The sequence below is a fragment of the Octopus bimaculoides genome, chromosome 11 (assembly GCF_046866305.1).
Source record: "Octopus bimaculoides isolate indiv1 chromosome 11, ASM4686630v1, whole genome shotgun sequence".
Taxonomy (NCBI): domain Eukaryota; kingdom Metazoa; phylum Mollusca; class Cephalopoda; order Octopoda; family Octopodidae; genus Octopus; species Octopus bimaculoides.
This window is the reverse complement of record NC_142938.1, coordinates 68648931-68662915: the sequence shown is the minus strand read 5'-3', so window position 1 is coordinate 68662915 and position 13985 is coordinate 68648931. Positions and strand designations below refer to the sequence as shown.

The 13985-nt window shown below is 34.0% G+C and overlaps 1 protein-coding gene across 9 annotated transcripts in view; it reads left to right on the top strand.

Moving 5' to 3' along the window:
- LOC106879700 (calpain-9) overlaps positions 1-7789 on the top strand; it is a 154712-nt gene extending 146923 nt beyond the window's left edge. For all 9 annotated transcript variants that reach the window (XM_089360309.1, XM_089360306.1, XM_089360303.1 and 6 more), the window contains 5 exons: positions 894-962; positions 2058-2136; positions 3316-3432; positions 4462-4520; positions 7413-7789. In XM_089360309.1, coding sequence (XP_089216435.1) covers positions 894-962; positions 2058-2136; positions 3316-3432; positions 4462-4520; positions 7413-7439 — 351 coding nt within the window. In that variant the 3' untranslated portion in view covers positions 7440-7789. The remainder of the gene's footprint in view (positions 1-893; positions 963-2057; positions 2137-3315; positions 3433-4461; positions 4521-7412) is intronic.
- Positions 7790-13985: the final 6196 nt, after the last annotated feature.

Below are 13985 nucleotides of genomic sequence, written 5' to 3'. Positions count from 1 at the left end.
GTGAGGTCAAACCTATGACCCTGTAGTTGCAAAATAAACTTGACAACAGGTTTATCCCTTCACTCACTGTATGATAATTATCCTAATGATTTTATAACAATTTTTCTCGAAAATTTAATTAGTGATCCTAGCCTTGAGAGAAATCAATTTGGTACAGACAAAAACTTAATGCAGCAGTAATTATATAAGTCTCTACTGCTGTTGGTGAGATAATTATATTTCCATATAAGGAAAACATGTAATCTTATACAGAATTAATTAATTCAATTATATTGTGCATTATGAAATTAATGATACGTTACTCATAATTGTCACACCCAGCTGCCAAAAAATGAATACATCATTAATAATAATTATCTGAAGTAAATATTGGTTTTAAATCTTTGCACAAGGCCGGCAATACTGGTATTTATTTTATTAACCCTGAGAGGATGGAAGGCAAAAGTTGATCATGGCAGAATTTGAACTCAGATCACAAGGACAGATAAAATACCAATTAGGCAATTATGGCTAGAGCTGGTACCATAAAAAAAGTACCCAGTATGCTCTGTAAACTGGTTGGCATTAGGAAGGGCATCCAGCTGTAGAAACCATGTATTAGTACATGATAAAGTCCCCTTACTCAACAGACCCCTTGAAAGCATCCAATCCATGCATGTATAGAAGCCAAACATCATCATCGTCGTCATCATTTAACGTCCGATGTCCATGCTGGCATAGCAGTTGTGGTGGTGGTGGTGGTGGAAGTAGAGACAGGGCCAATCAACTATTCCATTTCTTTCTTTACAGGGAAATTATGGAACCTTGGGGGTTATTTAAAATATTTTGATTTATCTTTGTTTTTATGTTATTTTCTCAAAGTTACCAGAATTTGTCCTTAACATAACGCTCAGGGTGACATGTCTGGAAAACTGGGATTTGTGGAATTCAAAACTCTTTGGAAAGATCTTCGCAGATGGAAGGTATGTTTACACGTTAAGAAAAATATATATAATGATACGTTGTACACTTGTGTGATGTATATGTACTTATATGACAAGGTTTGACATAGTTAAGAGAAAGTGTATGATAGCATTATACAAAAGTATGGGATATACTCTGGCGATACATATCTAGTTCCCTTTCTCACTTTGTGGAGCTCAATGATGCTCATAGTCTTCTGGAACATTTCATGCAGACAATCTGAACATCTCCATCTCCTTCAAACTTATCTCAAATTCAAGTGATGGTAAGTTACGTAGGTAGATGTACTTAAAACTCCCCCACTATACTGTCTTTGTACTTTAAATGCATTTTCAAACTACTAATAGGACTTTAGGATAAATGTCCTTTCTACAAAGCTTAGCCTGGCTCCCTTCATTATTTTTAATGGGTTAATCTGTTAAAGTATGTTCACATATTTATAAAAGGTATACCACTCCCACAAAAAAATGTGTGACATATGTTTATATAAAGACATGATATCATTATATGAAAGTATATGATATCATTATATGATGATATGCAATATAGTTAAATGAAAGAATACAAGACATTATATGAAGATATAGTTCCATGAATATCACAAAGTGAAAAAAAAAATTGTGATATTTTGAGATTGTGTAATACATATGTTTCAGGTCTGGATCATATATAATAGGAAATATAGCCATCATGTAAAAATACAGCTATGTAAAAAGCACCCAGTACACTCTGTAAAGTGACTGGCATTAGGAAGGGCATCCAGCTGTAGAAGCCAAGCCAAATCAGACTATGGAACCAGGTGAAGCCCTTGGCCTTACCAGTTCCTTACATGTCAGCATGGGAAACAGATGTTAAATGTTGATGATGATAATGATGATGAACATTATATAATTATGTATTATAGCATTATATGGTTATAAGGTGTGTGATGTATTTTCATGATAATGTGGTTAAGAAGTTCCCTTTGGAATCATATGGCTTAGGAATACTAAGCATTATAGAATTAAAGAACAGTCAGGTATCCTTTTAGGACTTCCCTGAAATATAAAGAAAATGACATTTATGTATTGTATTTTTTTCATCTTCATTTTCAGTCCGTCTTCAAAGACTTTGATGCAGATTCCAGTGGAAACCTGAATTCTCATGAACTTCGCTCTGCACTACATAGCGCTGGTAAGTAAACATTTATTTTATATTCTGAAGTAATTTATGATCTACAAAGTGGCACGTAAATAGCACCATTTGAGCGTGATCGTTACCAACGTCACCTTCCTGGCACGTGTAGACATTCGAGCGAGATCGTTGCCAGTGCCGCTGGACTGGCTCCTGTGCAGGTGGCACGTAAAATACACCATTTCGAGCGTGGCCGTTGCCAGTACCGCCTGACTGGCCTTCGTGCCGGTGGCACGTAAAAGCACCCACTACATTCTCGGAGTGGTTGGCGTTAGGAAGGGCATCCAGCTGTAGAAACTCTGCCAGATCAGATTTGGAGCCTGGTGTAGCCACCTGGTCCACCAGTCCTCAGTCAAATCGTCCAACCCATGCTAGCATGGAAAGCGGACGTTAAACGATGATGATGATAAAAGTTATTTACTCATTGATTCATATAAGGAATTAATCTAATTAACATATGGTTCGAGTAGCTAATCACCTCTTATTACTTAATTACTTAAGACCTATGTTCCCTATGGAACATTGACCATCAACAACTTTTCTCCTCTGCCCTCAACTCTGGGATAACTTTTCTGCTTCTCTCCAGTCAGATCCCTGCTTTTTTCAGCTCTGCTTCAGTATCTTGCTTCCAGCTGTTACAATATCCTCCCTTCTGCCTCCCCTGTGGGTTCCTGGTCAGAGGCCTGACATATAATGCAGGATGTGGTCTACCGAACCATTCAGATTTTGTTTCACTGTGAGAAGGCCTTACTCTCACAAGTTTTTTTGGTTTTGAATTGTTATCAATGCTTCTGTAACTTTATTTTTCTAGCTAGAGCCAGGTTTATGTAGTAGTAGAGACAGTTGTGTTCCACAACTGACAATTGTAAATAATAAAATGTGAAAATCTGACTTTGTTGGAATTCCATTGATTAATATATATAGGGTCATCCCATAAATAATGTGCTTTTTTATACTCCTTTTATTTTTCAAAATTAAGATAAAGTTCTTTTTTAATCTAAAGCATACTCTCCTTTGCTTTCTACAATGTTCTTCCACCTATCTGGTTAGAGTGTCAGACCCTCAATCATAAGGTAGTGAGTTCAATTCCCATACTAGGCTGTGTGTTGTGCTCTTGTATTCATTCGCTATATATATATATATACACGTGTATTAATCATATTTTCTATTATATTTCAGGATTCAGATTGAGTAACAATAACTTCCAAGCGTTGGTAATGCGGTACAGTAACAAGGACGGTTCAATCACATTTGTGGACTTCATTGTGTGTGCTATTCGTCTGAAATCAATGCTCAGTGAGTTAATGTTTCTTCACTTACTTGTCTTTAAGTCATAATAGTTTACATCTTCCCTCTGACCCAGCAGATAAGAAAAATGCAATTAAACTTTACTGTAAAGTTACCGGTTTGGCGACAGTAACTCCCATCCATCGGCTCCTCAGTTTGCAGATAGGGAAATGGTTAGTAGATATACTGGTTAGCTGTGAATACTTAATAAGCAGTCTCACACAAAATCATGGGTAGCCTTTTAATAAGGTATAGTACCCATCAGTCACCCTGCCAGGGTCACGGTGAAATCCTGAAGCCCTGTAAAGAGTGGAAATGCCGCTATCATTGGAAAGTAGGATGGCAGTAGGGAATGAAATGCAAGACATAGAATACTTGGTCTTGAGATTTCCCACTTCACAGAACAAATTACATTTTTGCCAAACTTAGTCTGGGAAATTCATCATTTAGCTGGCACTGCAACTATCTGTAGGACCTGCAATCATAGATGAGAAATTAGCAATTGAAAGACGAAGACAAAGCACAGCAACTGAGTTTAGTTGTTTCTATGCATGGGTTCTTGAGACACAGAGTCAAGCTAATTCATTTTTGAATGGTGGTGTTCTTTCTGAAATTCTCCACATTTCACATGACATCATACATGCATGATGTCATGTGAAATGTGGAGAATTTACTGGCCAATAGAAAGATGTTGTGAGAATTGATCTTCATATGGTTCGCATATTTTATCACCCGCACATTAGTAAACAAAAATTCAATCAATGCATTGGGAGTTGAATGTAAAAATAGACTAGAAAAACCAACTAAATTCATTGCAGTATTGAATTTTGTTTGTCTAAATTCTGAGTTCAAATCTTAGCTGGGATTGGTTTTGTCTTTTTATAAATCTGAGGGTGATAAAATAATTATCAGTAATGTATTGAGATTAATTTGACTTCACCATTCCCCAATCGACCACAAATTATTCATATATTTGGGTTTTGAGAATTAAGAGCTTCACTTCTATTTTAACATGTATTTTTGTATATCTATTTTCAGCTTCATTTGCTACCTATGATACAGGAAAAACTGGAGTCATCGCTCTCTCTGCTAATAACGTAAGTTTTTTTCCTTCCTTTACTGGTCATCATCATTTAACATTTGTATTTCATACTGGCATGGGTTGAATGGTTTGACAAAATCCAAGACAGAGGACTGCGTTGAGCTCCATGCATGATTTGGCTTGGTTTCTATGGCTAGATGCCCTTCCTAATGCCAACCACTTTTCAGAGTGTACTAGGTGCTTTAAGATCCCTTGATGGAAGAGGATGTTGAGAGAATTGGCTAGGTGTTGAACGACAGGAGTATGACAGAGATGGGAATAGGTATCTTGCTGTAGAGCAGATATATGGCTACCCCAGATGGAGGAAATTTTATGGTGATAAGTTGTGAGGACATACTCACAAGTTACAAGAGGGTGAATATGAAGAGGATGGGGATAGAGGAATAGGTGAAGGGGATAGGGGTAGAGGCTCAGGCAAGTTCACAAGAGTATTAGGTGAGCAACAGATTGCTAGAGGGAGGGAATACAGATGATACAATGAATGGCAAGCAGGGAAGGAAAAGAATAGCATAAACCTGCAAATTGATGGTTGTTGTTGTTATTGTATAACCCAGGTTAATCCCAATTTGAACAGACTAATTGTTGTGTCAACACCCCAGGCGAAGAAGTAGGATCTTCCAAGACATATAAATAGAGGTAGTCTGGCCATGGTAGGAGTGTTGAGTAGCAGTTGAGTAGAGATCATCCGAAGGTGCTAGATAGCAGTAGCTTGAGACATAACACTAGTGATGAAAGATATTCAGGCCTTGATCAACCTGTGTTTTTTTTAAGATCTAATGTACATATAGAACTGCATTAGCTTGCATACATGTCTCCTTCTCTTTTTGAAACAGTAGAATGTGATTTGAGAAAGAGTCTCTGCTATTTCTAGCTTAGCTTTTAAGCTTATAAGTGTCACACTAAAAAAAGAACCTTACATTATCTATTCCATTGTTCTTTATTCCTATTTCAAGAATTTAATGATTGGATAAGTAAGTACCTACTGCTACTGTTGTTGTTGTTTAAAGCCAGATCTTCTTTGACATCCTCTGCTTTCATAAAGGATAGTCCACAATGTAAGGAAATGTTGTACACACAATGGGACTGAGCTGGGCAGCACATTGTATCCTTGAGCAAGGCACTTCATATCACATTGTTCCAGTCTTCTGAGCTGAAAATGAGTACCAGCCAAGAGCTGGTGCAACCCTCTCGCCCTCCAGTTGTCACATCCTTCATATCCTACTCAAAGAGTAAAAGGGTTGTTTGTTGGTACACACTACCAGATCGTGAATATAGCTATATATATATATCATCATCATCATCATCGTTTAACGTCCGCTTTCCATGCTAGCATGGGTTGGACGATTTGACTGAGGACCTATATATATATAAACAATATATGAGTATATGCATATATATGTACATGTATGTATATACCTTCATCCACATGTACATATAGATACATAACTGGGTACATGACATGGCAAAAGAACATGGACAAAATGGTAAACAAGGTGCAACAAACAAGCAGGCCACATAGAAACATCCCCTTCATCAGCTGCCACCATTAAAATCCTGGCGTTTCGAAGAATTAAGGCAGTACGCATCGTTAAAATGGTTCTTCCCACGAACACAAATTAAACAGGTCCTATATATATATATATATATATATATACTAGGCTAGACTACACTACCCGTGACCCGTTGGGTCACCAATAGTTCAAGGTACCTGAAAAAACCACGTATCTCGGTAATCTGTGGTCTGAGTTACATGAAACTTGTGCTATTCCATTTATATTCACATTTCAATGGTACCTTACTTTCAAAGCATTTTTCCCATTCCACACCTGTTTGGCTATTTATGAAGGTACCCGAGAAAACTGCATATCTCTGTAACCCATGATCCAATTCATGCAGAACTTGTTTTATTGCATTTGCATTCACATGAGCATCAGATCTATGAGGTCTCCTGCTTTTCTCTCTTTCCCTGTTTCACCAGATGCTCAGCTCTCCGAGTGTCCAATTTCTGATCTCTCCTGCTTCTGTCTCTTTCTCTCTGTTCTGCTAGATGCTCAGCCCTTACTTTATCAGTCTCATCGACCCTTCCTGATCTTGGGTAAATATTTTGTAAAGGACCCATTCATACTTCAGTATGAAATAATTTTTTCCACAGGTTTTTTCAAGTGCATTCAACATATCTCCCCTCAAAACCTGCCGCAAGCCACAAAAGAAAGTGTGGAGGGGTGGTGGGGACCTCAGAGTTTTGTTTCATAAGTTTTTTTTTTCTTTCTTTTCCAAGTTATTTTGCCTGATTTCAACAAATCACACATAAACAGCTTCTTTCCCCAGAAAAGGTAAGATTTGGCTGCTATTTCTAGCATACCCTGCTCCCATGTACCAGCTATTTCAGGTCCTTTATCATAAATAGTTGTTACGTGGTAGCAGAGCATGCTAGATAGAACAGCCAAATCTTTCCTTTTCTGAGGAAAGGAGCCATGTACGCATGATTTTGATGTCACATTCATTGAAAGCATGTGAAATAACCTGGAAAAGAAAATAAATCCTGCAAAACAAAATTCCATTGGTGTGAAACTCAGAGTTTGCCCAGGAAACTCCAAGGTTCCCATCACCCCTTCCTTTTCTGAAAAAAGTAGCTTGCGGTGGGTTTGCAAATCAGATACATTGAATGCACTTGAAAAGACCTGTGGAAAAAAACTATTTCACACTGAGGTACCAACAGGTCCATTACGAAATATTTACCTACTTTTTAATAATTAAAATATTGTCTGTTTAAAGAAAGCTGAAATATAAATGCTCACTGTACAAGCAATTTGCATTTTTTAAGCTTATTATAAACACTAAACACAACAAAACTGCTACAGTAAACCATATCTTTTTTTTCTTTCAGTTCGTCCAGATGACCATGTATTCCTAAAGGAACTGCAATGAAGTATCCATCACCAACCAACGTCTATTACTGTTGCTTGTATATATATATATATATATATATATATATATTTATAACTGTGTCTTTTTTGTCATGTCTGTTTTGTAGTAAGTTTTTTGATAAATCACAAAGAGGTATTGAAGACCAGCAAACTTCTGTACATAACATATTGCTGGCTTCTCAATAAACCATAGCGTCATATTTTTCTATTCTTAATATCTCCTTTTCATACTGTAATAACACAAGAATCTCTGCATTTGATAATGTTCCAGAGGTTTGCTTCGTTCGCTACTTCTGAAACTTGGGATTAATTATTGCATTTCCTGTGATTTTGATTTCTCATCAATGTGTTTGTCCATGATTTAAAAAAAAAAAAAAAAAAAAATCGAACAAAAAAATAATAATCCATAATTATGTTATTTGATTGTGTGGTAAACAATTACAATTGTTTTTAATGTTAAAAAGATCTTTGTCTAATACTGTTATGTTGCTATGAATGTAATGAAACATGGCTCTTTATTTATGATAATTTACCTGTTTGGTGATGGTAGTTTTTTTTTGTATCTCAGCAGTTATGTCCAACTATTTTTCACTCATGGAAAAATCATCAAAAAAATAATTATTCTATTGAATCTTTTCCCTTTTTTTTTTTTTTTTTATATAGAATTATTCTTCTTAATATCCTGGATTATTTTGATTATCATTATCGTCATTATTATTATTATTATTAAAATTATTATTATCAACAATGTTAAAAATGATCACTGCAGAAACTATGCAAAAAAGCTAGCTGGCCGTTGCCCGCAAAGTGTTCCAGCAAAGACACTTTTGCAAGAGGCCTTTCAGTGCCACAGACTTCTGAAGCACTTTCTCTTTCCTTCTCAATAATAATATAGTTAGAATTTAGTTTAGTCAAATTATGCCTTTTAAAAAGAAAAAAAACCTACTAAAATATTTAAAATTTACACAGTAATTATTTTCTCCGTTAAATTTTTCATATATTTGTAGTTGTTCTCCGAAATTTATATTTTAAAACTATTTCTTTATTGTAATTGCATGATTGCACATACCTTTAGTAAAAAAAATATCCGTCAGAGAATATATCTCTGGATATCTCTTCAGCAATATCCTTCACTATAATCTACTTTTATTAGATATTTTTCCATATTATATCACCTAGCCTAACCTTATATCTATTATATTGTGCTTCTTATATTTAACTACTTTACCTTCAATCTTTGATGCAATGATAATCTTACTCCACAGTCTTGTCATAATTCAAATTAAGACTTTTTTTTTTTTCGCTATCAAACGATCTTAAAGATATTTACTAATGTAAATAGCAATGAGATAAAGCAACTTAAAATACTCTTTTGTTCTCAAAAGACTGTACAAGCAGAGCGCAAGAATTCAACTGCCCTTTGTTGTCTACAGTTCAAAGACAAAAAAAAAAATAAAATAAAGATTTAGTTATATACCTTTACATTCTGTGTTCAAATCCCGCCCAGGTCTACTTTGCCTTTCATACTTTCGAGGTCAATAAAATAAGTATGTGTGTCGAGTTAATCGACTGTTCCGTAGAAGGCAGTGCTCCAGCATGGCCGCAGTCCAATGACTGAAACCAGTAAGAAAATAAAGGAATAACCAAAATCCTACTCTATTTCTTTATTCTAGAGATAAATAATTCTTTTATAATCTACTTCCATTTCCTCTATTTCTTGTGAACAAAATGAGGTTTAAAAGATGTTAAACCTTAAAACAAATGTGAGGTATAAAGTGAAAACTACTTAATTTAACTAAAGTTCTCGAGCAGTTTCTATGGAGGTATTAAATGATGATTTTCTTTTATGATTCATCATGGATTATATATATATATATACATATATATATACACACATATAAAAGCTGACTTCCTGCTTAATATTGATATCATTTTTACCATTACTGTTAATTTAAGTTAGACAACCTAAATTTCTATAATTAACTGTTTCTATTAAAACAAATATGATTGCGTCTGTTTTACTCAACCCAAGAGTATTCCATCCAAATTTCTCAAGAATGTTACTCTAAATTATGGTTTCTTTGTATAAAAATCCATTCTCTAGTATCCTGCCATTTAGGAAGACTTATCAAGGCTTTTCCAAAACTTACTTCTCCAAGTGCCTTATCATAAAAGAATTTTATATGCTGTTTACTTCTTAACTTCTGCATGAAACTATCATCAATATTATAATAATTATTATTATTATTGTTATTACTATTATTACTTGTATCATTATTATTAATATTATTAAAACTACAAAGATTCAGTAGTATACATAAGGCTTGTCTAAACTGCTTGTCTGTAGCCGTTTTCACTTTTCAGTATAAAGCGATTTATGTGTTTTAATCATTGTTATACTAATCTTATCCCTCAGACTATTATTAATTATTATTCAATCTGTTGCTACTGGTTATTTTAATCCAATAACATTATTTAAAAAGGTTATGCATATTATTAACTTGTCCCAACAAACAAGTATTAACAATATATTTTTCTCTTTATCATTTGTTTTCAAACTGTCCCTCTTGGATTTATATTGTTATTTAATTTTAAATATTATATATATATATATATATATATAATACGTATGGGATACATATAATTTTATTGTATGTTTGTTTCTCTCTTTTTCTTAGATCAGTTTTTAACTCGTTTCCTCGTATACCTCCCCATTTTATTATTTTACTTTAGCATTTAAATGAAACACAGGAAAGGTGTTTTGATATGAAATATTTCCAAATATTTTTTTGATTGCACACTTCTATAAAAATATATTTTTCTTTTAATTTTTAATGGCAAAGACTGCTGTAAAATATATGTCGCCATACACACATAAAAAACCCCAGAAAAATTGTTTCCCTGCCCACTTTTTTTTTAGAGATATTTTCTATAGCTCAGTTGTTTGTTTTTTTTCTTTTCCATTTAACTAAAAAAAGCTGTTGATATCTTTAAACTGCTTATTTTATCACATATTCAAATACAATATCAACTTGTTTTATCACAGTTAATAGCAATAGTTTCATTAATTTTAGTTACAGTTAATAACTGTTTCTAAATTATAATTCTATCTTTATAACACATTATTATTATTATTGATTCCTTTTTGTTCTCTGGTTAATTTTCTTGGAACATTAATATTAAAACTTTAAAAACTTCACATTATCATTGACATATGGATAATAGTTAATATAACATAATCTGTTATACACAAGTTATACAGAAGTCAATAAATTAAACACACACATTCATAATATATATATATATATATATGCATATACAAAGTAATAGTATTAAGGACATATATCATGCATCTATTATATTGGAATAATCTTTATATACCCTACACTTGAAACTGAAGAGTTTCTCTCAAGATAAAACACAAAATAAACTATACACTCATGAAAATAAGCTGACATCTGACAAATGTCAAGCTTTCTTACACTTTCTGTTTCATTTGCATTTCCAATTGTTTAAACATAGTGAAAAGGAAAAAGGGTATCAAGAAAAAAAAGCAGAATATTGAATCTCAGATCTGTATAGTCAACCTAAAGTATGACACTAAAACTTTGTAGCATTCAGTATAGAATCCAAGCAGAGAAGAAAAAAATGTCTGAATTTCAAAGAAATTTTATTTCTTATTTTAGAAACAATTTTTTTTTATTATTGAATTTTAAAGAATCTCATAGAAAGAATTATCAATGAGGGACTTAAGTTTCCTTCAAATGATATTATTGGATCACTGATAGTAAAGTCATCAGTTTAGCCCGTGGAAGCATATTACCTACACAGGCTTCATTTATAACTACCTGATCAGCCACAAGGGAGAACATTCAACTATAGATGCACTTTTGTACGGAGCCAACATCAGACATCAATGGAGATTAGAAAGCCTTAAAAATTCACTCTGACACTGCCTACGGGAATAGCATAGTGGATAAAGGCATTGGTTAAGTGCAGTGCAGACACTTGTAGAAGGCTGAGATGTAACGAAAGCAACAAACAAAATGAAGACATCACTACAACTAGTAGATGCACTTATTTCAACACTTTTAATAATTTCAAATTCTGAAACAGCCATTGAAACAAATGCATATAAAACACACTCACATGTACAACACCAAGCACTATAGACTCACCATAATAGTAATTTTAATACAGCACTAACTCACCTGCCTACAACTTTTTGTTGAAACTTTTATAAATGCTCAATTATTTCACAATCATGAGATGCAGTAGCCAGGTTGTTGAAGGTTGTGAACTCAAGATTACTGTGTGTTGCAAGTTCAAATCCTACTGCAGACATTACTGCATTGTTTCCTTAAGCAAGACACTCAACTCAATCTGTCTAAGGCTTCTTGCTAATTAAGGTATATTATTTTACGTGCTTTCTTTGTTTTTATAAACCCTATGTAATTTTTTGTATTGTATATGTATATATGTGTGTGTATATATATATATATATGTATGTATAAATACACACATATACAATACTACAATACATTTTATTGCGTGTCATTTAATTATTACAATTGTTTGATTTTTTTTTTTATGCAATAAAATTATTTACAATTATTGTTTTGATTATTACATGAATAAAGTTATTAACTATTCATTGTTTTAGTGACTTCATTTCAATTTATAGAAATAGTTCTGAATTTGTGGGTATTTATCTCTTGCAAGAACCATATGATTTTTAACAAAACAGTTACACATTATTTATCAGGGCTGAGAAAAGAATGCTTATGCTTATAAAATCATTTTTTCTGTTGTTAGTTCAGTTGCTCCAATATATATCTTAAGTTCATCTCTGTTTCTACTTCATTGCTATATATTATCAACTTTTGCCAAACAGCTACCATCTAGTGGGCAATTCTGATAAATTCTAGAGTTGCATTATCATTATGGAACAGCTATTAGCCTATCTTTTCATTCAGATTTAAAGCATTGTAACAACCAAAATTCTTACAAGCTGAATAACTAACCTTAACACATTTCTAGTTTAATATCTTACAATAGTAAGTGGAAACTTGCTACAGGTGAGCAAGAGAAATTTTGAAAGAAAGAACTCTCGCCAAACAAGTGTTTTGTCCCATTTGTTCCTGACACACTCAGGAAGCTGGGCCTACCTAGATAGTGACTCCTAGGTGTCTTCCTGGTGTTATTTAAATGTCATTTTTAATGGTTCTTGAACTCAGAACCTTTGAGCAAGCGGTGAGCTGGCAGAAACGTTAGCACACTGGGCAAAATGCTTAGCGGTATTTCGTTGGCCGTTACGTTCTAAATTCAAATTCCGCCGAGGTCGAATTTGCCTTTCATCCTTTCAGGGTCGATAAATTAAGTACCAGTTACGCACTGCTGTGATTCAATGGACAGGGGAAGGAATACTTTTTTTGCTAAACAAGGACAAATTTGAGCTCAACTTTAGAAAAGCTGTATTTGATCGGTCTGATTCTTGTCAATCAGAAGAGACTTAGATGCAACTGTAAACAACCAAAGCTGGAGTGTACACATTAACAATAAAGTCAAAATGGTCTGCTGCAAGACATACTCTTGGATCCTTAGAACTTTTCTGGTCCAGACATTATCATCCTATTGTTGTCTTTGCTTCTTCATCACATCTTGAATAATGTTTCCCAATGTGGTCTCCTCATAACAAGCAAAATTTTTTTTAAATATCAAGACAAATCTTGATTACTGGAAATATCTCACTAATGATGCTGATAGCTGCATCATTACATGGGTTATATTGACATTGCTGAATTGGTAAGGCATTTCATGTTGGCCATGCTGACAACTAACTACATTGTCAGAGCATGGATCATGAAGCCACATGAGACAAGGCACCAGTGATTTATCCAACAGAATAAAGCAGTGGTGCATTGGCTGCTACTGGATGTACTAAGCCTGCACTAATGTCAACATGACTTGTGTTAGCTGCACATGTAATACAGCATTGTTGTTATCACCTATGATAGATGCACTAAAAATGCATCACTATCTGCATGATTCAGGCTAAACACATGATGTTATGATATATGCACTAACAATGTGACAGACATGCTAGCTCTACAGTTGTGTGACCCCCTCATAGCTACCTTGTCAATATACTAATCTGGTGCGCCATTTGGGTGCTCCAGCAATGGTATTTCAGGTTTCAGGGACGTTTTTGGTTCCAACTGTCCCTTAATATCCAGGCATATTAAGAGACTAGCCTAAAAGCCACCCTATCAAGTGGCTCTTAAACTAGCTCCAGTGGAGGGTTCTTCATTAGGCCTTGGGCCCAACAATGACACTTCATGCATTGAGTACATATTAAATTTTATTAAACCTGAACTATATTTTTCAAGCAATGAACAATTTTCATCAAAACGATATAATTTATAAACTTGGAACTTATTGCAAAGCTGCATGATAAACAATACCACCACCATTACCACTACATCTGCCATACACACAAGACTTCTGAGGCCACCACCATCAATACCTTTAAC